Source organism: Merops nubicus, unplaced genomic scaffold (assembly GCF_000691845.1).
Source record: "Merops nubicus isolate BGI_N331 unplaced genomic scaffold, ASM69184v1 scaffold9602, whole genome shotgun sequence".
NCBI classification, from domain to species: Eukaryota; Metazoa; Chordata; class Aves; order Coraciiformes; family Meropidae; genus Merops; species Merops nubicus.
Window position 1 is genome coordinate 42165 of NW_008595586.1, and position 27716 is coordinate 69880.

At 39.2% G+C, this 27716-nt stretch overlaps 1 protein-coding gene across 1 annotated transcript; it reads right to left on the bottom strand.

Moving 5' to 3' along the window:
* Window positions 1-1421: 1421 nt before the first annotated feature.
* IARS2 (isoleucyl-tRNA synthetase 2, mitochondrial) lies at window positions 1422-27716 on the bottom strand (the record flags this gene model as incomplete). The annotated part of the gene is made up of 22 exons (XM_008936093.1): window positions 1422-1573; window positions 1713-1857; window positions 2528-2718; window positions 2891-3036; window positions 4269-4375; window positions 4941-5072; window positions 5487-5612; window positions 6621-6723; window positions 7389-7497; window positions 12821-12914; window positions 13536-13638; window positions 20660-20820; window positions 21843-21994; window positions 22204-22294; window positions 22749-22918; window positions 24385-24500; window positions 24898-24988; window positions 25074-25183; window positions 25282-25331; window positions 25421-25569; window positions 26629-26785; window positions 27594-27716. Coding segments are annotated over 22 exons (2778 nt in total), but the record flags the coding sequence as incomplete, so codon positions are not given.

The window sequence follows — 27716 nt, forward strand, 5'->3', positions numbered from 1 at the left end:
TAGTATGCTATAAATCTCTGCACATGTTAACTTGTAGTCAGAAACTGCTTAAATAGTTGACTCAACTTCACTGAAGATCAATAGTACTGAGTACTTTAGCCTTAAAAACCACACTTTTATTTACAGTACCTACAGGGAATCAAATAGTGAGCATCTTCACTATTGGAGTAGTATTAAACATGATTATCTTACATCAGTTAATACTGTTTACTTTCTAGCTAAAGGAAGCTGGGAGAGAAAAATGAAATTAGTGTGAAATGTTTTTGTCTTGAAGTCAGCTGAAATTACGAGCTCCATCTGGTAGCCTGTTCTTGCAGTATATGTTAAGAAACATTAACTGTTCTGTCTTGCTGGAGACAGAAGCTGGTCTTGCCTTCCTGAAGTATGTGCTGCTGTCCCCTAAGGGTTAGACTCCCCCTAAGGAAAAAAAGGTTATATAGGTGGCTTGTTCTCTGCAGCCTCCTTCCCTGTTTAAGCAACCCCAGTTCCTAATCTAGCTGATGAAGCCTTCTTGAAAAGTTTTGATACTAAATGTTTGACTTCCTACAGTGATATGAGATCAGAATAAAGAATAAGAAGAATTCTAAGAAGTGGCCAACCCTGCTTTGTTTTAAGTACTTCTATAACTGCCTTCCATAGTTAAAGGTAAAAATAGGGGAGAAGGGGAGGGTGGCAGCATTCTACAGGCAACTTTGCCACCTTTGCCTGACAGCACTTCAAACTTCTGTAGAAATGAGCGTGCTAGAGATGGGGTCAGCGTGGAACCTGAGGAAAACCAAAACGTTTCTTAGTTGCATTATGTTCCTGTATCATGGTCCAGCTGTGTAAGGGATTTTACTGTAACTTGAGTATCATGTCAGAGCTGACGCTACACCAATCAAATCTGTAATGTATTGTAAGTAATACTCTGTACATAGTGCTATTTTGTGTCTAATTTGCTGTGGATTTGTGTAAATTGATTAAATAAAATTTGAGGTTTCCTTGTGTCTTTTCCTTCCTTTGAGGGAATGGTGGTCACCACCTTTTTCTTCTGTACTGTTTTACAAGAGGAGTAGACACTCCACTGTAGAGTGGACTGGTTCTCTTGGGTTCTGCAGAAGTACCTGCTGACAGTATAAAAATTAAACAGTAGCTGTTTTACTGCAGTTTTGCTTAAAGAGAAGCGAACTTCAAAGGATCACAGCTTGCTAAAACCAACTCAACCAGTCAGTTATTTTGAACCACCCTTTTTATTAAGCTGAAAAGTAATATACACAAGTAGGTATATACACATAAGGCTCCCCCCTGAAAATGCATGAGAATTCTGCTCAGGCTTAAGCATCTGGTTCCACAGGCCTCAGTGCACCAACTTGTGCTCAGCCACCGCTTCCGTGTACTCCCATGCTGGTGACTGGAGCAGCTTTTCCCCAGGCACTGCACCTTCACGTGCTGCCTTTTCCAGCCAGGACTTTGAGGCACCGTGGGCAGGGAGTGCTTGAGGAGTCGGAAGTGTATCTCCTACAGCGAGGGCATTTTGCTTTGGCAATGGGTAGGGCTACAACTTTATAAGAAGATTCTTCACGGATGTCACCACCTATCAAAGACAGCATTATTACTGGGGTCCTGCAGGCGTGGTGAAGCACACTCAGCTCTGCAGCTGAAATGAACAGGGACTTACTGTGTAGCACAGAGAAGAACCAGCTGCTGTAGCCTGTCTGGAAAAGTTTTCTTACCTTCCAAGTTAATAAGAAAGGTCCCTTTGATGACATTTGCATCTGCAGGTGTTTCTTTAGGTAGCTCACTCAGCAGGGTTGTCTGGGAAGCCATCATTAGTTCATTCAGCTGTGAGACACTGGAAGTTTCTTCAGCCTGCAGTGCCTAGGAAAGAGAGCTCACTTTCAGACTTGCAACCTAGTTTTGAACCAAGAGTCCAACTTACTGACTTCTGCCAGAGCAAGAGTACAGTCTTTAACTCCAAGGTTCCCACTGCAGGAGCTTTCAAGTTACTTTCACCTGCACGTGAACTTACAGTGCAAGTCCAGCAAAGAGCCATGAAGATGATGGACTGGAGCATCTCCAGTCTGAAGAGATGCTGACAGCTGGGATTGCTCAGCCCAGAGAAGAGAAGGCTCATGGGGATCTCAGTAAAGTATAGAAATACCTGACCAGAGGGTGTAAAGAAGATGGAACCAGGCACTTTCAGCTATGCCAAGTGACAGGACATGAGACAACAGACAGAAATTGAAGGAGCAAATTCCAAGAAAGCACAAAACCCCTTTTTTACTGTGAGGGTGGTAAAACACTGGCACAGGTAACAGAGAGGTTGTAGAGTCTCCATCCTCAGAAATATTCAAAACCCAATTGGACTCAGTCCTGGGCAACCTGCGTTAGCTGACCCTGCCTGAGCAAGGGGCTTGGGCTATACAATCTCCAGCAGTCCCATCCACCCTCACCTATCCTGTGATTTTCCAGCAAGCACAAAGCAGGAGAAATCACAGAAATTAGTATTTCTTGCACAGACAACACTGTTCTTAGTTGTATCTTTTACCTCCATTAATTCAAAGAGCAATCCAGGCTCAATGACAATGATAACTTCGTACTCCAAAGAATTCTTGCCAGAGATGGCCCCAAGGAAAGAGTCTCTCATTGCACATGCACCTTCTATGGCCTCCTCAATGCCAGGCTTCTTCCAGGCCGAGCTCGTGTTAATCCAGCCCGTACGAAACACACCCTCCGAGTCTTGAAAGCAAGGCAAACAAAGGGATTTGTAATTTGCTGTCTTTCTAGTCAAGTCCTTCATAAATGACCAAAAAAGAGGAATGGCACAGCTCTGTATTTGCATTCCCTTTAACTGCACGTTTGAACAGTGCACTAAAAGAATTCCTTAGAAATGCAATGACAGGTGCTTTACCTTTCCCGTGAGGGAGGTGCTGGAAAACCTCCTCTGCCAGGTGAGGGAGGATGGGGGCGAAGGAGCGCACCACGGCGTCCAGCGCCGCCGCCAGCACCGTCTGGCAGGAGCGCCGCTTGGCATCCCGCGCTGCTTCGCAGTACAGCCTGCCAGGCAGAGGGGGGACGTGAAAAAAGGTGAAAAGTGTTTGTACGTGCACGTTGCGGTTGTTTCGGGCCTGCCACTCAAAGTGCAGATGCCTGACCTGAGCTCCTCAGCTGCCCAAGGAAAGCTTTGCTTAATTGTCCTTCCGAGGCAAGCGCAGGGGTACAGGTACAGCACCATCTGCTTATGCAGCCACATTGTGCCACAGGCACAATTCTGCCCTGGCGAGGCCACACCTGGAAGCTATGAACATGATGAGAGAACTGGAGCATCTTTCATATGAGGAAAGGCTGAAAGACCTGGGCCTGTTTAGCCTGAACATCTTATCAATATCTGAGGATGGGGCCAGGCTCTTTTCAGTTGCGCCTGGTGAGAGGATAAGGGGCAACAGGCACAAACTGGAACACAGGAAGGTCCACCTCAACATAAAGAAAAACTTCTTTGCTGTGAGGGTGTCAGAGCCCTGGAACAGGCTGCCCAGAGAGACTGTGGTGTCTTCTCTGGAGAGATTCAAAACATGCCTGGACACATTCCTGTGCAACCTGCCCTAGGTGAGCCTGCTTTGGCAGGGGGGTTGGACTAGATGATCTCCAGAGGTCCCTTCCACCTCCTACCGTTCTGTGAAAGTAGATTTTGTACATGGTGTGTTAATTCACTTCATTTGTACAGAAGAGAATCTTTCCTGAGGGAGTTGAGCCTGTGGCTCTGGTTGATCTATAAAGTGTAGCATTAGGGTTTCCCCGCAATGTCTACTTGCATTCTGTAAACTGAAGATCAGCAGAACCCTCGATGAGCAGAACTCCCTACCTTCCTCGCCCACAAAACAGCCCTTTCAACATTTATGGAGGCATCAGTCACATCCTTAGGATTCTTTACACATTCTTTACATCAGTAAAATACATTAGGATGCCCAGATAAGTGCACAAACCCCTTTCCCCTACCTTCCCAAATTCAGAGGCACACAATTCAATTCTAGGTAGAAATACAGAAACAAGAATCTATCTTTAAAACTTTCATTGATTTTAAGTGTGTACGCTTGATTACCTTTCCAAATGACTCAGTACCCCTAGTGGGCAGAACACAGAAGCACACCGATGACAAAAAGCCGACAACATCAGTGAGATGTTCTCCGAGATACCTGCATCCACTCAACACTTGCCTGGAATGTTATTACCTCCACCTCAATCCAATTAACTTGTTTTTTCCCTTTTAAAGGCAGCAGCAATGTACTTACCTGTCTTTGATTAGGGTGAAATAGAAGTTAGACAAGTTTCTGGAACAGAATGCTTGTAATAACCGAACAACTTTGCTATAATCATATTCTTTGTATGCTTCTGTCACCTGGGAGAGAGAGCAGAGAGAGAGGTAAGAAGCAAGTATCAATTTTCATTACATTGCAGAAACAGTAATGAGTGACATGAAGTCAGGGAGAATATTCTTTAAAAGATTGTTGGGGGCTGGGGGAGTTAATTAACAATTATGACAAAAGTAATTTCAATTCCAATTTGAGGGGAGAGGACAGGGGGAACCCCTGAAATTATGCCCATACAGTTCTGAGTGACAAAAATTACTAAATTTTGACTACAGCAGATTTCCAAAGCTCTAGAAACTGTTTGTTTTTGTTTAATATCCTGTTCTAACTATTTCTAAACAATTCTGAAGAATAGGGGAAGTGGGAAAAACTGGTCAATGTCTAAACCAAGTTAGGAACGCTAAAAATAAAGCCTTCCACTCAGAAGCTGAATTGGGCTTAAGGGAGCACACACTGCATCAAAGAAACCTTTGTGGTCATGATTTGCCTACTTGACACATACTCTTCATTCATACATTTAAAGAATTTTCCCTAGAGGATATAACTGATGAAAAACGTTACATGTGTATTCACCTAAATACAATTGACCCCTACCTTGCTGGCGTAATCTTGCAGTAAGTGCAGCATGTATTGATCTACTATGTACATCTCTGAAGCAGGGATGGAGTCAGTGTCTGGATTGAATCCAGCCATGTTTCCCAGCATGAAGCGCAGTGTATTCCGAAGCTAGGAACAAACCAGAAAAATTAAACATTAATGGTCTGTGCTTTAGATGAAACACAAAATTATAATATTCTGCACTGAATTAACTAAAGTTGTAATTAACTAAAGGTGTCTGTTTTTCAAAATTATTTTTGAACAGTCACAAAAGCATCACGAAGAACATATGCCAAAAGGACCTACAGAAAAGTAAAGACTAGCTGTGACTGAAGCACGCTACAAAAACTCATCCTTAGTACACTTTGCCATTTGATCCACAGATGTGAAAAGAAGCAGTACCTATCTAAGTGAGTTTGGAAAAGCTTTCTTTAGTCTAAAGACTGAAAAGCTTTGCAATGAATTCTGCTCAGCCAACATAACCCCAGATACAAGGAAGACCTGTCACTAGAATGGAAAGCGTTAGCAGTATTTGGCTCCTACCTTGTTGATATCATCTCTTGCAGCATTAAGCACAACAGGCCCAATCAGCACCTCAGTGAAAACATTTGACTCTGCCACCCACCAGCGGAGAACGTCGGCACCGTACGGCGGGTCTCTGGTGTGGTCCTAAGCAGAGACAGACAGGCACTGGAGTAACCCTGCACAGGGTCCTGCAGCATGGCCAGCAGCCCGGCTCCACCGTGGCCGTGCTGTCAGCAGACCTGTCAGCGTGCCCAGGAGCCCTCTGCGCTTGGTGGCCTCCACCCTCTCTTACCAAGATTTACCACTAAGCCAGGGCTACAAGACAATCTCGCGGCAGGATGTGTACAGGCAATGCTAGAACTCAGGTAAGTTGAGATAGATAAACTCATCTTGCAGCCTTGAATCCTTTCAGCACTTAACATTAAAATGTCAATATCTAAAGTGAATTTTTTCCCCCCCCCTTCAGACTGATTTCTACCCCGTTTTCAACTCTGACAATGGCTTCTCTCTGTTTGAAATGGAGAGAAACTACTGTGTGTTTTACTGAATCAGACAAGTGAGTCTTTGTAAGGATTGATTCTTTTGTCTAGAGAGCTGCAAAATCAGCTTAGCAGCCTCAGAAAGAGCAAGGACAGGACTGGGGAGGGCAAAAAAATTCAGAACATCACCTGCAGTGCAAACTCCCTGACCAGAGTCAGTAAACACCCTCAGCTGAGAGCAGACAGATCACTGGGGTGCAGCTGCTACTGTGACTGCTCTACTGCTAGGCCCAGCTTGTAGGTTTCAGTCAGTTTGCAAGAAAAGGTTATTTATCTTAATTTTTTTTAATCCTGCCCTAACCACTTCATCAACAGTGTTCTGAGTACAAAGGAACCACTCTACACTGTATATATAATGCATTAGCTTTTCTCTTGGCACAGGACAAAGGTATGTGCAGGGATCTGGCACTGCAGCTGGAGCCAAAGAACTCCAGGTTTTTACTCCAGCCAAATGGAGTTTTCACTCCAGTGTAGCCTAAGGCTTTAGGAGAGTCTTACAGAGTTCTGCTACAAGGCAGCTGTTTACAGAGAGAAATGTGCCACAGGACAGTGGCAGAATCTTGGTAGTGAAAAGCTACCTAGTGATTCTAAGAAACTCCTGAGTTTGACTTACTTCACCTCCATTGATAACAACATCGGGGTCAACCACGTTGCCGATAGATTTGGACATCTTCTCCCCTTTCTCACCAAGAGTAAATCCATGAACTACCAGAGTCCTGGACAAAACATTTTAATGAAAACAAAACCCCAGTGAAAAATGTATGTTAAGAACAGATTTCTAACGAGGATATTCTTAAGTAAAAACATACAGGAATCTTCTATTTTGGTAAGCCTGAGGTTTCATCTGTCAAATTCAACCAACCATGAATACGCTGTACATACCATCCCAGTATTGCACACAACTTCAGTTTTCTCATTTAATTTTGCCACACAAGCAACAGATTGTTTGCAGATATCCAGGGCAGATGTACTGCAGATGAATTAAAGACTACAGTATTATTTATTCTTTAAGCCAACATGTTTTCCAAAATGGCACAGCCTCCTTGCAAGTGACCCAACACCACCCTTCCCTATGTTTTTCACCTCCCAGGGGATAACAGTATGCCATAGCTCCTGTATAAGACATGCACACAGTGATTCTGAATTTTTTACAGTTATCTAGGATATCACTGACTGAGAAAGAAAACATCTATTAAAATCACGATCGAAAAAATTTAAACAATAAACATATTACAATCTAATCTGAGAAAAACTTTACACTGAAAGTGTAAGAACATGAATCAGATACTTAGTAATGGCTTGATTTCTCTGGTTTATACACTGCTGTCCACACTATCAAATGCCTGATATTTAATAATGTGCTTGCAATCTACACACTTACTTATATGGTGCTTTTTTCCTTGCTGCCACACTAGTTAATAGAGAGGATTGAAACCAACCTCCCAGCTGGTCTTTTCCCTCAAGGTATGTATCTGCTCTTTGCTCTGCACCTTTAAAAACAGAAGATTTTGTGTAATGTATCGGCCTGTATCTCCAAACAATTAATAAACTTAACAGAAAATCTCTGAAAGTGATTAGTAAAACTTATCCTGCTCTTTAAACCCAGTAGATAGGTTATTTTATAAATGGTGTACAGTTACTTGAACATGGCACGAGCAATTCATTAGTATCTATTTTAAATCCAAGACTCACTCCAAAATTTAACAAATAAGCTTGCTTTCCCTCAGACAAAATAATAAATTATGAAAACAGAAGCCATCACACTCAGAGTACCTCATAAGAAGTTCTCAAAATACTTCAAAGTACTCCTAAACAAACTGAAGGACACAGGAAAAAAAAAAAAATCACATACTTTGGAGTTAATAAAAATCTATGCTACAACTTCAAACTTTACCAGTTGGGAACTGCTCAGGATACAAGTCACAGATGCAACGTGAGTGACTAGGCTGTGTGAGGCATCAGGTGCTTTCAGAGGAGACCAGGAAGCTCTGGCAGTGACCACAGCTCACCTGTGACAGAATTTACATTTCTGGCCACTGGTATTCCCAAAAGATTAAAACTTTCAGGAAAGGGTTAGGGCAACATAGGAAACGGAAAGCCTGTTGTGGAAGAGAGGGGTCTGGAGGAGCCCAGCTTGTTTAGCTTATCCAGGTGAAGGCTGAGTGGAAACATTATGCTCTACAGAGACACAAAAGAAGAGGAATGCCAGAGGAGAACAACTGGAGCTAATGAGTACTGTTGACATCAGAGGAAAACACGGGCTGCAAGGCACACAGACTGGGTGCTTGCAGACTGCACACTAAAAGCAGACGAGCAAACCCAGCTTTGAAAGAGAGCAGCAAAATTCTAATGGCTTTACTAATGGAATTCAGTCACTGTACAAAAAGCTACAAACTTGTTGACTCAGGAGGTCCCTACTTGTCCTAAACAATCCCAGATAGGTCACCATCAGAGTGAAAACAGAATACGGTGGAGCACAGCAGAGCACACAAGTCAAAGCCTACAGGCTTGCAAAATTATACACATATTTGGTAGGAAGTCAGTGGTATAATTTTCCATATATTCAGACAAAAGTTTTTAATCTCCTAATGCCTTTTATCCTCTTCCTAGGACCCCTGAGACAATGCTTCTTTCTGCTGCTGACACACTTGATTTGTTTGTTTAACTTAATGGAAGTTTCGATATTTAGATCCATCCTGCAATAAAAGGAAGTTCAACATTACAAAGGTCAAGGCCTCACAGTTCCATCTAGCAGAGGAAAAATGCGTGGGTGGATGTTATGTTTAACAGATTTTGTTTATTCCTTCAAGAAAACCTATGAAGAGTTTGGGCTTTCTAAGTAAAATAAATAGGGATCAGCCTTTGCATTAATGGACTGCAAAAATATTTGTGAGGACAAGATTAAAAAAAAATTGCGGTTAGGAAGAAAATAACAGTGCAAAATCTGCAAAATCACATTTGTTACTTACAACTAGTTTACTAGTCAGTGGTTTTAGAGAAATGAACTTTTCATGGACATGCCAATAGTTACAACTTCGAGGTGAGAAGAATTTGAACAAACGACTGATTACAAACAGCAAACGGTACTGGTCTTTTCTGATAGGAACTGGTACAGCTGGCAGGCTGGCCAATGTAGCTTGCAAAGTTCAGGAGACCTCAACATTTTAACTCTGTCAAATCCAAGCAGGGGTTTTGCCTGTACAAAGCTTGCCCTGTAAGTGCATGGGTAGCTCCCCTACCTCAGAGCTTCATTAAAGTTGTGATGGTTATATATCAATGAATTAGAATAGTGTGCACATTTCTGTAAGTGGAAGAGTATGTCCAACATACAGAAGAGACTTTTCAGGTGTTTATTTTACACTGAGGTATAGTACATAGGTCATTAAAGAGAATTACAATTTATGATCCTTCTGGCTTGGATTTCAAGATTCCATATCTTTGATCTTGCAGACCTTGACTTTTAGATTAAACGTATTGTATTTTAATGCCAAGAATGAATCAGCTAAGATAAATTCAAGTCTCTCAGTCAGCACAAAAGTTTAAACACTTAGATAGTCAAGTTGTAAAATAATTACATTCATTCAGTTAAATATTAGCCAATAAGATAGGGAAAAAAAGTTACAATGTTGAAAGCTGCCACCATTGAGATACAAAACCATGGGGTAAAAAGCTGTGTGACTTTTACCAGTGACGTATCACATCACAATAGAGTCCAGTGTGCATTTTTATACAAAATATTTTGAAAAATAACAGTCTCAAGGTTGTAGGGCAGACAGTTCTCTGCCTATGAGGAAAATGTCAAGACCTGTCAGAGAATTTTAAGCCAGAATTCTCTAAAATGGATGCTCCAAAAGACAGTTACTGAAATAATGCTCTCAAAAGGCTGAATGTAAACTGAACTTTAAAGTGACAAAGTAAGAAAAAAAGAAAGTCCTAAGCACCACAGCACCGAGTATTCAAAAGCAGCAACCACTTCTGAACCAGAATTTGTTTTTACCACACCTTCTCTCTGGAGGCAGTGTATTAACACTCTTCTGCCTCACTGGGGAAATGAATTTATTCACAAAGGAAGCATTCAGACTTAAATTTTAACATTGCATAAACGAATATGGAAACAGTTCTTTCAAAAAATATTTGAGGCATGTGTAGCAAGAACAAAACAACTAGACAGCAGAGCGAAAACAGTGTTAGGCAAACAGAGCACTAACGAGGCAAACAGTATCCCCAGAAAACTTCAGTAGCAGTGGGATTTTCAGAACATGTTGCACTTGTTGATTTGTTCTCAATGGTGCAAAGTAGTATTTATTTTACACACAATATAGTTCTAACTGTACATTTTTGGTTTTGTGACTATGGTAGCTAAATCTTTGATCTTAGTGTTCAAGTTGCACCTTCTTACCAACCATGCTTCTGATGTAGAATGGTGCGGTTAATTTGTCACTGAGCAAGAAGTGGTACCTTTGACACATCTTGGCTGGAGAAAGGAAGCCAACCATAATTTAATGAAGAAGTGAGCAACTTTTAAGTCATTTCTTTCAGAACTGTGCACAGTTTCTGGTAGAAGACAGCCAGGCAAGCATTAGAAATACATCTGTATATCCATGCAACCCACGATCTAGGGCACTGAGCAATTCCTTTAACTGTTCAAAACCCTCATGTTACAGGATCTCTCTCTCCTCTTTCTCCTGCTGTATCTTTTAAAGCAACTTGTGAGGCCAGCAGCTAAAAGGATGAATTTTATAACTGCAGCTCCTCATTTAATAAGTTTGGACATGGCTAGTTGAAGTCCAGTGAAAACTCAGGCCTAAGTTCCCCAAGATGCAGAGACATCGGAGAGAACGACTTATTTTTGTGAGACTGGAACTGGCAAGAAAATCTGTAACACCTTTTATTCCTGCTGGTTACTAACAGACAGATCATTAAGTTCATGGGACAGCGAAACCATTATAAACATCGGTCTCACAGTTGTAGCCATCTATTATATCCTCCAGCTGGCCTGATATTAACTTCTGTGCTGCGGAAGAACCACTGCCATGCATGACACTGTCATCAGAAGGCAAAGAGTCACTGCTATCATCACTGATCTCCTCCTATAGAATTTACTGGCAGCACTTTACAGGTAGCACGCCAGCTTCCATACGCCTCTGTCCTTTCACAACTTTAAGCCACAGGAAGTTCTTCTCCCTCTTATGACCTTCTCTAAGCAATTTTCAATTTCTCCGTGGCTTTCAACCATTTTTCCCCAACAGTACTTTGGTAAAGAATCCTACCAGTTAGCCTGTTTGCAAACCTTGCCAATTATTTTTATTGACACAGGAAGAAGTTCTACAAAGTTTTAAAAGCCAGAGCGTATTGGGAAATAAAAAACCTATTCACTCAACACCTTCTCTTGCATTTTTCGTGAAGTATGAATTTAAATAGTAATTTCATATGAATTTCCTATGAATACTGAGACTGTACTTCCAGTTCTGGCAGTGGCTGGGAACCTCTATTACATAGGGGGAAAAAGAAAAAAAAGGTAATGCAACTTTTGGGTCATTTCTGAAGAGAAAGAGGCTTACAAGATGATACTGCTTTTCAGTCTTCCTCCCAGCTTTTGAACCAGAGGGGCAGTTAAGTCAGACACCTTACACACACCAAGTTTCACGAAAATAGATGACTAGGTAAAGAAAAGGAACTTTTAATGGTTCCATGAAAGAAGGCAGCTACACTGTGGAAGACCCAACGTTTATTAGATGTGACAGAATCCATGTGGGAGCCTTACACAAATTAACAGTGAATCAAGACTCTTGATTTTGCTTATTCCTTATTAAACACCAAGTCTTTCCTCTACACAGGATTAAAGGCATTTTTTGCATAATGAGGTGTTAAGCTCTTGAAGAATGCAAGTGTGCAACTGTGCACAAAATACCACTACTTTGTTACACCTTTCAAAACCAAACTAGAAACAATAAAGAGGATGAACTTTAATATATGTAAAGGTCTTCTAGAAAATGAATGTTTGCTGATGGTACTATTGCCTGACCACGTTGCTAAGAAATAAAACCTCTGGTACTAACGTGTTTTATAATTCAACAAGATTGTTATCACACGATTGTGTACTGAGGGTTTAAAGTCCAACAGACTTGATGTATGGGACCAGACTCCTCCTTTAGAAAGGACTCTTGACTTGACTATCTTTCAGACAGTGTATATTTAATATACTTTTATACAAATATATATCTGCTACCTGCTGAGTAGCAACTACTGGCAGTAGGAGCTAGAAATAGCATACAGCACGTATAAATATTTTAAGCCACATTATACTGCTTTAGTTTCTGAAAGTAATCAGAAGTGAATCAAAGTACATTGACACTGTTAAAATTATACAACTTGCTTAGATTCAGCAGGTTACCTGAATTTTGTTTTGCTTCAATAGCATGCACAAGTATAAACTGAAACTTGTTCATTGAAAATAATTTAAGAGTCACCAACTAGCAGTGAATGGCTTGGCCATTTGTGTCATGAAACTTCTGTTCTCAAAACAAGCAGGCTGAGAATAGAAGATACATGGTGTGTCACGTGACAGAATCATGCCCAAGAGACTGTCAGAAAAATCTCAGCTTGAACTATGCTGAAAAATGAGTTTGCCAACATTAAACTCAAAAAAGCCCGTTTGTTTTAAAAGCAAATGCAGCTTTACAAGACGCCACAACCAGTTTGCTGCTGGCATCATCCAAGTCAGGTTTGCTATATACCCACACCTTCATGCAAAACAGCTGTATTTTGTTCTCCCAGTATTTTAAGAGAAAGATCATAGTCTTAATTCTGTACCTTCTAAAACATGAGCCCAGGAAGTTCCGCTGTCAAACCAGATGTCTAGCACATCCTGTCCCTTGACATAATCCAAAACGTCATGACCACCAGCCTATTGGGAAAAATAATAATAATTAAATAATGCAGACAGAATACTCCCTATCATCAATGCCTTTCAAAGCTAGAAATAAAGTAGATTTGTTTTCTGGACCAGTTTTGTACAGGCTCACTACAACTTCATAAGTGAACGCAAAATAATTAAGATAATTTTTCACAATAATTTTGAGATAAATACTTAAGAAATCAAAAAACAGAACAAGGAAAAATTACCAAAAAGCTGAGATGGCAGAGTTACACTGCAGTTTGCGTGCAAGCTTAACAATTGTTTAAGGAACAACAAAAAGTTGTTAAACAAAGAGTTAAACAAAAATTCTAATCTCCTTTAATATAAAAGACAAGTTTGGGCTCATCATTCGGTCAATCAGAATGCCACCCTCCTCCTGAACTAAAATAAGGAGGATGGAGATCTCTGCCCGGAATTAACAGCACAAATCTGACTTGTGTATTTTACCATACTCAGATACCACTTTCTGGATATTCCTTGGACAGGATGCCTTCTCACGAAGGTACAAGATTGAAAAGGATCACAGGAATATATGAAGGTTCTATATTATTTCCAGTGTCCTCCAGCACCTTCTGTATTTGAGGTAAAAATAAAAAAAAAAAAAATTACCTTTGCCACAGCCTCTTTTGACAGTAACTGTTCAATAGGAAGGGTCCACCATGCATCTGTTCCTTGCTGCTCCACTATTTTGATGACACTTGTGATACTTTCACTGGGTTAGAAAGGAAAAATGTGGTTTATGAATTGAGGCAGTAATTGTCCCTTTCTACAAATATCCTAGATCCAAAGTGTTGAGATACACTAATAAAGAGAGCAAATTATTTAAACTTGTGATTTTCTAGCTTCTAATCCAGACAAGACTCCACATAGCTTTCCGCCTGTATTAAAAGGGCTTCCTACTTTTGTCTTCCACAATGGGTAGGGTTGTGTAGAATCCAAACATACAGAAACCTGCATGTATTCCAAATGGCTTTTCTGCAAACATGCCATAACTGGGCACTCAGAAAAGATGCCAGCAGCTTGAAAACATCTAAAATTAATTTCACTTGCTATTTTCTTGACCATGACCTGGAAAGGGTGAGTTAGAAAATGGCAGCATTTCACATGAAGTACATATATGTTAAAATTGTAGTTGCAGCATTAGGCTGGTTTCTCCTTTTTAGCACCATATTTTTTAAATTGTAAGAAAGATATATAAATATATTCATTCCCATATTGTGGGAAACTGAAACCAAGTGATGTAAACAAGTATTTAATATCCACTCTGAAGGCAATATATGAGTTCATATGGTGTATATATCACCAGTCAGGACAAAGGTCCTGAAATAAATAGATACTACAGAAATAATAAAAATGAAAAAAATTAACTAAGCATTTCTTCTGATGTGAAGAGATAACGGAACCAGAAGCTGTGCAGTGCTGTGCACTGTTTATAACACATTCACTTGTTCTCCCCAGTAGGTAAGGCTATGGGGAACTGATTTTTAATATCGTTTAATGCCAAGTCTAGACATATATTAAGATAGCTTCAGAAACAAAACAAAGCCCCCACATATTGTCTTCCTGACTCACAGAGCACTTACTAAAGAGGAGTCTTTTAAGACAGCTGCTGTATTTAAGGAGTATAGCAGATCATCATGACCTGCCCACTTCTAACTCAAACTGCTGGGCTACCCAAGCTACCAGAGATTTGTTTTTTAGGTCAAGAAATGAAGATTTAGTCAGTTAATTAACTTCTTGACACAGTATTGTGAAAGAGGGAAAAAGTAAAATAATGATCTGGCGTAATTACCTTCAAAAGAGAAAAGGCAGATGACCTAATGTCTTTAGTGTCATTCAATTTTGTATTTGGACTCCAGTACAATATTTTTTCTGCACTGCTAGTAAGTTGAGCTACATCACAACAACATTTAGTGGACTCATAGACACAGAGTTTAAACATGAAAACCCAGTTGCCCAAGAAGCTGTAGAACAAATTATTACTTAATTACACTACATGAGGCACAACAGTAAGAAGAAAATACAGTTTTACACCTTCAAATTCAGAAAGCTCTCAAGAAAAAAAAAACACAAATAAACAACAAAACAAACAAACAAGCCAAGGAAAAGTTAATTTGTCTTAGCCCAGACTAAACTATTCCACTGAACTGGTCTCTCTCTTGCAGGGTCAGCGCCTTCCACTGCAGAGGCTGGCTTAACACCCAGACCTTCAATGACACCACAGACCACAGCACCTGGGAACATTTTAGAAAAAGCAATGCCCTACATTATTTTTCACTCCTTGCCAACAGAAGGCTCCATCTTGTATTCTTCTCAAATACACTATCAGAACATTTTTGAAGATAATAAAGGATAAGTAATTGTCTTTAAGTCAGTATTTCAAGTGCTCTCTCTACAGGACCAATGCCTTCCTGTTACTGGCCAGGACTAACCCATGGAAGTCACCAGCAGAAAAGTAAATTAAGTAGCTATATTAAAAAGAGGATGACGGACCCTAAAACGTGCTTCATAAAATCTCAGTGCATGTTGAGTGATTCAAGAATGAAGTAATTCAGAGCTCAGCTAATGGCCCTGGCATCAAATTAGAGCCAGAGACTTTCTAATCAAGAGTCATGCCCATGCCCTATAACACGAGTAGAAAATTAAACGGAACTAACCTTGTCCTTTACATAACTCTTCTATATTGTAAATATGTTTCAGTGATGAATTCTTTTTTAACTTATACATTTTTAAGGCATCCAATAGGTATTTGATGATATCAATGTGTGTAGGGATTTTTAAAAGCCGATAAATCTAGCTACCTTGGACAACGTGGGAATATACTCTAAACAAACAATGGTTTTGAGCCATTTTCCAGAATCTGTTTGATCACAGCAGAAATATCTGTTTGTCAGATGTTCTAAGCTTTAAGTACAGGAGATACAATCTGAAGTGCCACCAGTTCCCCAACACTGCAGCTGTTAATTACAACATCTCTCCTCAATGGAAGAGATAAGGATTAAGGTCAGGCCTATCACACAAACATCTGGAGAAATTAACAAGTCTGGGGAGCTGGAGGAGACCTGAAACACTTTGTTAGTGCAAACTGTATTACCTGGAGTGAGGATGAACTGTTCTCCTTTCGACTGGGGGCAGGAAGGACAAGAGGGAAATAAAGCCTTGCTATCACTCTCCCTTGGGAAACCCTCATAAAACGACTGACTTAATTTACAGTAAGTATTGCCAATGCCACACAACAGTTTTCTACCACTGCAGATGCACCATTACTACAAAACATGCTATGGACTAACCTGTTACCAAATACATTGTTATCCTAACACAAAGGCTTATATGGTTAATTTATGAAGGGGAGAATTACTTTAAAGATATTTTTGTGATGTCAACTAACATACAATTATGCTACAGATAAAACTTTTCCGACAACTAAAGAAGGTCAGATCTGTGTTACCAATCGTAAGAAATAAGGAGTCAACGACTGTGAAGTCCTCTTGTTCACAGAATCACAGAATGTTAGGGGTTGGATCCAATATTCTCAAAATTCTATCATAGATTCAATTCAAGTAAAAAAAAATACATTTTGGCAGTGCAAGGTTCTTCATCATGTTTATTTTCCCAACAGAATATAAGTGAACATTAACGGGCAAGTATTTTAGAAGAGGAGACAGTTAAGACCAAAGATTTCCAGGACATCATTTAAACAAATACTTTTTCCTCCTACAGTTTGAGAAACCCAAGACAAACAAGTAACCCCTGATTCTCTAGTCTTTTCCCAGCATCCTTGTGATTAACGATCACCACAAGAGAGAAAAATGACTATATTTAGGTATTTGTAACATAAGGAGTAAGACTTTCGCACAGTACTTTTCATATAAGGTGCAAGTGAAAACCACCTTTCTCAAATAACTACTCATCACTTTATAATCTTCGGGCTTCAACGTGAGCATGATAATTCCCCAAGTTAGCAATAAACACCATTGTAAAACTTTGCCCTGTATTCACAGCCTATCTCGGGGAACCTGCATTACGTGTCACTCGCTGCGTTCTAACGCTGAAACCCCTACGGCAGCTCACGCTACCATGACACCAGCCAATCACCCTGAAGGCTGATATTGATTATGCTGAACACTTACTTAATGTGTTAACAGAAATTAGGCAGCGTTAAGATATAGTCAGGAGGAGAAGAATACAGTGCCTGATGTACTCTCGACTTCTTTTCAAACAACAGTAAAGAGGGCAAGTTATCTGCTTTTTTTATGGGAACGGCGATATGGCAGCAGTAAGTATTTGTGGTGGGGTAAGTTGCTGTTACTTACAAGTTATTTACATGTCTTAATATTTTGAAAGACAAATTAGAACTTGGGGAAGGTCTGCTTCAAAAACAGCTTGTGGGTTTTTTTTGTCAGAAATTTAAGTTACTTGTCAATCAAAGTCAGAGAAGAGGATGCAAGTTCTCCGGCATTAGAATAATCTTTGCAGTTTATTATTAAAAGTATTTTAACAGTAAATTTATAAAGAAATTATTGCATGAGGTCAGACTGAATACTTATCTCACATTTATTACCTGGTCTGAGCTACTACGGGAAATACAAATCTCGTTTTATTTTTGGAGCTCTCTCTCTCCTCTTCCACAAACCACATAATTTCCTAGAATTAGAGTCCTTTCTCAAAATATATTAAATTTTGAAAGTTGAAAAACAGTATAAGCATTGATTGCTGCGTGTGTTCTATTTAAAGCCTTTTATCTCCACTTAGGCAGGAAAAAAAAAAAAAAAAGTTACCCAGAAGCTTACCTTCATATTCTTACTGAAAATGGTAATAATGAAAAAACGTTGCTTCTTCTTGTTCTCTCTCACACAGGATTTTATTACAATATTTTTTTTCATTCCTGATCACAGTATGACGTGGTATGCTCTACATAAAATCAATATGCTACTGATTAGATCCTTTATAACCACAGACTAGTGCCACACAGTCAAATGTCTTTTAAGACTATGGGGCAGGGAGCAGAGCAGCAAACAGGAAGGCTCGCAGAGAACTTGCAGCAAGCTGGCCGCACACAAGATTATAACCTACCTCTTGGCTCTCAAGTCAGACAGACAGGATTATTGGTGTGGGAAACTAATTCTGCTAGAGACAGGCAGTTGCATCTTGAAAGAGAAGCTTTCTGCAGCCTTTCACATGACAAATGCTGTGGAAACTCTCACAGAGGGAAACACAGCACTATACTTTAGGGACTTTTTTTTCTTAAAGTCTTTTTACAGGTGATAAAAACAGGATCACTCAAGATCAACCACTGGTGCTCTCATATGTAACAGCAACTCCATGTGGACTACACTAACTTCCAGTGGAGATGCTGTTACTTTTGATAGCCACTCAAAAACTGCAGAGCAGCTGCCACAGGAAGCACATTTATCCAGCATCCAAGATAAGAAAAAAACTTTTATTTTGAAATGTTATTTACTGTTGGTTTAATTATATTAATTATTCCTGTAATCTGAATATGGGACTTCTTAAGTCTTAGAAATGTGTCGGCAACTTATTGTGATAAGATCTTTTCCATGATAATGTAAATGCAACAAAATATGCAGGCTTAGTTGTTTATTTCAATATGAACTGGTGTCCAGGAAAATGACCTATGAATTGACAGACTGCTTTCAAATTTGCCTGTCACTTCTATAGGCCAATATTCTGTGCACTTCTCCTACTCTGTTTACATAATTCTGTGATGGCTGACTTTAAATATTTAAGTGAGAATGACTAGTTCACTCTTTTCTTAGAAACCTTCACCTTTACTGTAAAATATGTTAGGAGTAAAGGGTACTGACTATAAATGAGCATCAGAAGCTGTGAGTGAAATGAAATAAATCTCCTTTTCAAGCATATCGGATACACCTCTTTTTTTTTTCCCCTGTCTCTCTTTTTTCCCTCAGATCAGTTCTAACCAGACATGCCACACTGTCCCTTGCTCATCCACCTACACGCACAACTGACAGGGCAATACCTACACACAAAGGTCAAACTGTTAAAGCTACTTCAGAGTCTACCACATCAAAATGTCCCAATTACCACATATCCTTTAACTCCAGCAATAACCTCACCTGCCTCAAGCAATTACAAAAAGCCAGTTTTTAATATGGGTCACTGGCTTTCAAGGTCATTTTATGACAACCTAAAAGAATTCCTGTGCATCACTCCTTTCAACTGCCTTCTGTACCATCTGGGTCAATTCTTCTAAGTTCTGAAGGAGCTATTGTTTCATGGTGCCCTTCGTGTTTGACTGCCAACTGCTAAACTGTTTTTCATTACAGCCTTATTTTGTGGTTAAGCTACGTATTTAACAATCTTAAGCAAGTACAAGCAACACACTCAAGCCTACTCTGCAGATAGACTACAATAAGAAAATGTGAACGTACATTTAATTTTTAACCCAGTAACAATTTTTGCAGGTAAAATAATTTCACACCCCACAGATCCTCCATCCATTTACTTCCCTACGTGCGTCAGCATTATTTAGGCACTATAAACGACTATGGTTATTGTGGTCTTTTCTCACAGTCATTGCCTGCTATGAGAGAGTCAAAGTACATACCTGTACACCCACACACCCAGTCACATTAGGTGAAGCTAAGGACTAACTGCTTAAAGTCCATTCCCTGCTCTCCACACCCTAAGCCTCACCTACTTCTACACTTACATGCTCCGTCCAGCCTCTGGAAAACATGCTGGACTCTCTGCAATATATTTCTTCAACATCAGGATAAAACACAGTTCTGCAACACTACTTAAGATCATCTCCAGCTATGCAACCTTACTACATATAATGAATTTCCACAAGTGGTTGCAAGGTTAAGATATATCAAATGGAGTTACACAGGCATACCTCAAGAAAGAAACCAATTATGGAAATTAATAACGAATGTGGATCTCCACAATACTGTTTTTATGAAATCAACTCTCAGAGGATGATCACAAATGGAAGACCTCTGTTCCTTAGAGGGGTAAAAGCAGAACTCTATTACAGCTTAAAGGACAGAAAAAGGATTGTATTTGAACTTTCTTGTTTTAAAACACAGCTTGGATATCCTCAGTTGCGTCGGCTGGAATTTCTGAAATGCAGTGTTTGCAATATCTGGAAACTATTCACCAAAAGGTGGCAGAATCAGGCTAGCATCTGTAGCTTCAGACATATCAAATCATATAGCTAAAGGTCACGTACTTATTGAGGGTGGCTCTTCAAAAAACACTCTAATTTGAAACAAAGTGCAGTGATTTATTCTGCAGCCGGTTTGATTATTCCACCTCAGATATCTCATTGTCATTTATCCAACTGCAAAAAGCTATTCTGACAAAATACCTGTACTCTTCCATTTGCAGTGCTACAATTACAGCTGCAGCCTATTTTAACTATAACTTGCATTTTAGTCCTCACTTAAATGTGAAGGCCAGTGATTACTGCCACCTCATTTGAAGATGAGGAATAAAAGCAGCAATTACTACCAAGCGGACTTTTCAGGTAACTTAAGTATCTAAGTATATTGATTCCTATTACATACAAGTCAGCTTCAGCAATAAGGTTTTGCTTATTTTAATTTATAGTTGAATTAGATCTGTGTATAAACAATTACAAGTAAAAGCATGTGCTCATACTTAAACAGCTGTTTCAAAATATTGGATAAATGCAGCACAACAGTGCTCGTTCTTTCATTTTTCTGTATATAAATCTAAACAAATACCTGTTTATCAAGCATTGTCCTGTGTTCTTCTGATAAAAAACAGGAATTGGAACACCCCAACATCTTTGCCGTGATATACACCAAAATGTCCTTCTGTCCAGCATTTCAAGCATTCTGTTCACTGCAGATGTAGGAATAATCTTCACTTTTTTCAGCACTTCCTGTAGAGAGCGAATTGTTGAACACGCTTCAGCATTCAGAAAAATGCTAGCAGTAAAAAATGGAACAGGGGTACAGGTCTACACTACTTCAGGACATGGTTTAGTGGTCATGGCAGTGTTGGGTTGATGGTTGGATCTGATGATCTTAAAGGTCTTTTCCAACCTTAACAATTCTATGATCTTCAGTAACATACTTTGAATGCTGTATATACTGTACAGTTCCCTACAGAGCAACCAACACTTTTTTTGTCAGCTCTGATTCTCTAGCAGATTCATCCTAAAGTGGGTTAGAAAAGACACCAGTATCTCTAGATGAAGTTTAATGACTCACTGAGTCTTGTGCTGTTGTCTACTTTGAAACCCCACCTTGATACACACTCTGTGTTACGGAGTGTGGGCTACCGCTCACTCCCACCCCTGCCTAATAACCATCATGTTTTCATTCATTCCAGATAAAAATGGATATGGAATAAACACCTCATGTCTAATTAGAATGAAATCACTGTTACCCAAGACAATCTTAAGGTGCTGGTCTGGGTTTTCTGTGTGGATGTACATCATTTGAAAGTTATTTAAAGTGAGACTGTGGCAAAATTAATAGGGGAGCAAACAAAGATGTCTGGCCATGCAAGACTACTGTAACAACAAAGGTAATTTTAGTAGTGACAAAATTGTCTCTTCCAATTTCATTCCTTGAAACATTGTCTTTTTAAAAATATTTTTTGGGAAAAAAAATAATCAGTAGCTCTAAGAAATTATATATCTTCTTAAATACATATTACTTACATATCTTCTGTAAATAAAACAAACATGTCAGTCAATGTATTTATCCTGGCTTATATAATATTGTCAATAAACCCACAACATTCATCGCTTCTACTAATAATTAACACTTTTCAACTACTGTTTGTGAACCCTAAAGAAGAACATATTCTGAAGTGAACTACAGTAAGACTGTTTTGCTAGTTCCAGATGGCATCAGCTCTCTTTAAAGTGTCCCATAAGAAAGCAAAATGAAATACCTGTGCTGCAGCCTTCACACTTGCTGTGTTTACAAACCACTGTTTGCTGGCACGAATAATCATTGGCTTTTTAGTCCTCCAGTCATACGGGTAACTGTGCACGTATTTCTCCTCTTTTAACAAACTCCCAGCTGCTTGAAGCATCCCAATGACTGAGAGAATAAATGAGACAAGATTAAAATCCAGTTTGACCATACTGCTACTGATAACCTCAGTCCGTTCCCACCCATGACGAACACCTAGTAAGAACTGCCTGCACCTCAGTCATATTCAAAATGTGTTCAGTTTATATGAACCCTCAAAATACACCTGCAGGAACGTAACTGATAAAGTAACCAATGGCCAAACATGGAATACCCACCAGCTTCATTCCCCTCCTCAAGGACATTCTTGTTTTGAAGTTCAGGGCCTGCAGCTTCGGTAAAAAATCCACCTTCATCCACAAGGCAGTCCTTAAAATAAACATGTTAACCATGCCAATAAAATAATACATAGCAATTAATTACCTTTTTGGCATTCAAAAGTGAGTTAAATACTCTGCTGAATAACTACTTTTCTGATGAATAACAAAGCCTATTATATTTAAGTACACTTCAGATTTAGTGAACTGCAACACAGTAGTTTGCCAGGCAAGTGGATTTAGTGTATGAAAAGAAATGAGCATTACTACATTTGCAGATATACCACAGCCCTACATCAAGTCACTGGTTAGGCTGTCAATGACTTTTCAAATTAACAGTCAAAACCAAAACCAAACCAATGAACTCCCAAGAAAAACCCTTCCCCCCAAAAAAACCCAACCGTGTTCAAAACATTTTCAAGTTTTATGCACAAATTAATCATTTTAGTGGCATGTGATCAAGGAGTTGCAGGAAATCAAGAGCAACAGCTGAAAAAACTAAGTACCGTGGGTAGCTGATGGTGGGAAGCTACACCATAGTCCTCCATGCCATGAGCTGGGGCTGTATGAACCAATCCTGTTCCTTTGGACATTGTCACGTGGTTTGCAGGTAACAGAGGAGAGACTCTGCCAGGAATTGTGGGATGAGCACAAGAACCATCTGCCAAATCTACACCTGGGGGTGAGGAAAAAAAAAAAAAAAAAAAAAAAACAGAGGGGAAAATAAGAGAAGCAATTAATGCATCCAGCCTCTTTTACCAGAAAGCAGAAATGGAACAATTAATGAGGAAGTGTATGCATGGGATACTATTCAGAGGTACTACTACTTTGTCTCACTTGTGGCTCTCTGTCCAATTGCTTTCAAATTCTTTGTATTATTAATCTTGCACACAGTGGTTTTTTTTTCCTTTGAAGAAAAAGCTGGTTTTGGGGACCTAGGAATTGGAATGTGTCTGTAGGTGGATTGTTCCTGCTAACAGAATACCATTGTCTAAAGTAGAAGAAAAGCTTTTTCGTTTCTTCTTCTCTAAACTACATACAAATAGAGTACAGTACAAATGAAGCTAGTGACAATTTAAGGTTAAAAAAAACACTAAAGAAATCTTAGTAGCAAAGCCTTGCCTGAAGTCAAGAATCACAGATTTTGAGCAATGCTTCATAAGACAAAACGGCCTTCGCTGAACAAAAAGAACATAGTCTAATATTAAATTTCTTTTCAAGAAGGTTCAACTCTATTGTTGTATGCTAGCTGCAAATCATGTTACTCAAGAAGGTGGAACCTGTGAGAACACCACCTGCAGGTAGTTTTAGCATCAGGTAAAACCAAGGTTATTAAGCAGAGAAACAGGTATTTTTTTTTTTCCCCCTTCTGAAAAAGAAGGCACAGGAAGACACCAAAACAGCCTGAAAAGAAAATGGCACAAAACCCACCATTCTCACCTCTTCTAGGTATGTGTATTTCCAGCACTGAATCACTGACAAAGGCAAATCAACAAAGTTAACAAATGACACATGGAATCCCAACTCAGGACGCTGAATCAGAAGCCAGTCTATTGAGAAATATCACTATGCAGTTTGTTAGGATGTAAACTTAACTGCTTTAGTTTGCTCATCCAGACAGCACTCACCTGCAATACCTCAATATTCTTCATGGGTTATGGTGAAGGCTTAAGACAGCTCTTAACAATTAAAAACTTGAAAAGTAGCATAGTATGACAACAACAGCTGACAGTGCTACCAGTTCTGCTATGCTAGGGAATTCCAATCCCTTTTGGAGAACTCAGCAATCAGGCAGTTAGCAAGCGTGCTTCTAATTAGCCCCTTGTTCTCATCAGCAATGGATGAGAAAGACACACACACTGCAGTCAGTGTAATTAAGATTCTGGTATTGAACAGTCTTCCACTCTGTGTTTAAGTTTTCCAAGTGTGAATCCAGATTTTAAACAGTACTTTGAAATCTACAGACGAAAATGTGAATCACAACACCCTAACACTAAATCTGACAGATGACTCCTCCTCTTTGTGAGTTTTTAGTGAAACATGTTCTCAAAATATGAACAAACTTAATAATGTGTCAAAACTGAGGCAATTCTCAGACAGAAGATTTCTAAGCAAATTAAGATTAACAACATTAAAACTTACCTTTACACGTTGACATAACCTCAAACTGTGTGTCCAAAGCAGCAGCTGTAGATTCAACTCTATCTGCAGCTAGAATGAAGTGTTCACCAGTAGTTGCACATTTCACAACTGAATACCTGCAATGCAAATACATATCTGCAATATTAAATTATTACAAACACCATAAAGCTACAAATTGTATAAATGTTCCATCTCTAAAAGACAGCAAAGTATGTAAGTATGTTTTAAGATCTGCATGTCTAATTCATTCTTAAAGCTCAAAAGAATGATGAAAACATAACATCAGGAAGAAGAAATAACTTTAAAAAAATAAAAATGAAAGCAGAATGTAATATATTAAGAGACAGGACAAAGCTTACAATCGCATTACTTAACAAAAAAAAACCCCACCAAATAAAACCACAAAAATGATGCTTTAAATAAAATATAATGGTAGTCCAGAACATTTTAACTTTGCTGATCAATATTGCTAAGGACTGACACAGATCACTGAACCAAGTTAGAGACACATACGCTGCATCTGGCATGTAACAAACTGCTTGATTGGCTGGCACAGTCCAAGGTTGCGTGGTCCAGACTAGCACACTAGCAGGGGATGATCCATCTACAGATGTAAATTAGAAGCACTTTATTTACAATTATAACAAAAAGAAAACCTATCAGTCTCAAAAACCATACAGAAGTCATACCTATGGCAGAAGTCAGCTTAGGTGGTGTCTTTAACAGGGGAAATTTCACATACACAGAACGACTGACATGCTGCTCGTTGTATTCAAGCTCAGCTTCAGCCAAGGCTGTTCTGGGTAGATATCAAAGATAAGTTACCACAATTGAACATGAAAAGATATTGATAGCCTTGCTACGTTTTTGAAGATAAACCATTAAGTTCATTCTTACTTTGCTGAAGGGGACCAAAACACAGGTTTATAATCCTGATAAATGAAACCCTAAAGAGGAAAGAAAGGGGAAAAAAGAACATGAGAAGAATCAAAACTCATCACAAATCAGAACACACTTCAAGAAAAGTTCAACATACCTTATCATACATTTTATAGAAGACTTTCAGCTGATTTGCTTCATACTTTGGATCAAAGGTTCGGTAGCAATTCTCCCAGTCTGCCATTACACCCCAACGAATGAAGGCGGATTTCTGTTTCTCAATTGCCCTTTCTGCAAATTCTCTGGCTGAAGGGAACAGCTCCATTAAACACATGGTTTAACCCACTAAGATCAATATAATACCATTTACTAAAACCCATAAATAGCATATTTTAAAGCCTGAGCAGAAACTATGCACAAAATGCTGATGTGTATAAAATATTATTGTGGCTAAAACCCCCATATATTGCAGAGAAGTAGTTACATAAAATGACTACAAAGAGTAAAAAGATCCAGGAGCAGCACTTTTCACTAAGATGGGGACATAAAGCACAAATGCCTCTAGAACATAAACTTGCTTTTTAAGGAAGGGGGTGGGGGAAGTATATTTAGTTACGAAGAACAATTTCACAAAATCCATTCTCAAGTAAGATAAAATTAGAGTGAAAAAGAAAAACCACCTCTGTTGATGCCGACCCTAACTTTTCAAAGCAACATGCATCTAAAAATAAGTTGGCCCCTTTCACTGCTGTGATGTCAAGCTACAGCCATTTCAATAGCTCATTACAAATAGCTTTGCTGCCCAATGCTGATGTCTTTAACTACATATGGTATTTGAAATTATTTCTTCAAAACAGTTTCCAGATAATGTAGATATAACTTTCTCTGAAAGGGTCACCCCTGTAGTTTCATAGTGTTGTTAAAAACAACCAACACATACCTACATGTGATATTGAGCCAATCTGTGCAGAAGAAGCCTAATTTTTCTGTCTTTTTAGCTCCTGATCAAATTCAGTCTACAAAACTCAAAAGGACCTTGATCTGATAAATACCAGTTTTATGCCACTACGCAGCTAAGTAAAGCAGAAATCCAAACCCTCTGACCTTCTTTTGTTTTTTTTAAACCCATGTTCAATGCTATGCACACTCATTACAGCATCAAATTAAGCCTGTGTTCAATTATCCCATTTTGTAACATTACACTGTACCCAACCTGCTCAGCAAACACAGAGTGATCACAGAAAATGTCACCAACAGCTAGTAGAAAAGCTCACAATAAACTAGAAAAACTACACATAAAAGACAAAAAGACGAATAGGATGTACAAACGCTTTTACTACAGTGGTATGGCAAACAGCGGTTTACCTTTCTGTCGAATTTCCATTGGGGAAAGACTTTCAGCTCCTCTGACTTCTGACAACGCCTTCAACTCGATTGGCAACCCGTGGCAATCCCATCCTGGCACATAGTGTACTTTATAACCTCGCATCACATAGAAACGATTAGTGATGTCTTTCAAAATCTGTAAAGCCACAAGGGTCTGTTAGCACTCTAGCTCCACCGTGTGGAACACCTACATTATTAATAAAGATCCTCCTACTTAAAAACCCAGATATAAAAGGCAGTGTGATATATTTACATTTAAGACTGTATATCTGGGATCTTTCTTGCCCATCTTTTGGTATTTTGGCAGAACCCTGGAGGAACTCAGATCTTTCCAAAGGAATTCACATCCAGTATTACCGAAAGATGCAGTTTATAAACTTGCAAGACTTGAACAAATCCTGCTTGCTCTCAGTTTTAAAACACTGAGCTGGATCTACAGCACTGGCCTACTGCACACTACTGAGTTTTGACAGAAGTGATCACCGACCAAAACTTGTCATCTCCAGAAACCCAAGGTTTGGCACTAGTACCACAAGAAGTTGGGGGTCACATTTCAGTCTCCCACTTTGTAGCCTACGTAATTCTGTCATTTGGAATACATTCAGCCATCCAATGCACAGCAGTGCATTTTAAATTGCTTAGGAATTAATTACAGTTGGGCCTTTCTTTAAGGATATGATTTTATGGAAACAGCCTCACAAATGAGCACTCAGCCTGTAGGTACCATATAGTGGCACACAGTATTTATGTCATGGTATGGTACCTGTGTCACCGTGGCATCGTATTATATCTATCTAATCAGATAATTTGCTTTTTAAAAGCCTAACCTGCCAAATGAATCCTTTGAAGCGTTACTGATTTAAGCGGGAATGGAAAACAAGCAGAACATTATAGGAAGTGCATACCACTTCAAAACAGTAAAGCATGAACAAATAAATACTTACTTTATTTAGTGCATGGCCAACGTGAGGGTCTCCGTTGGCATAAGGCGGCCCATCGTGCAGACAAAACTCCTGCTTTGTTTTCCTTTGCCTTTGCCATGAATACAGCTCTGAAAAACCACATTT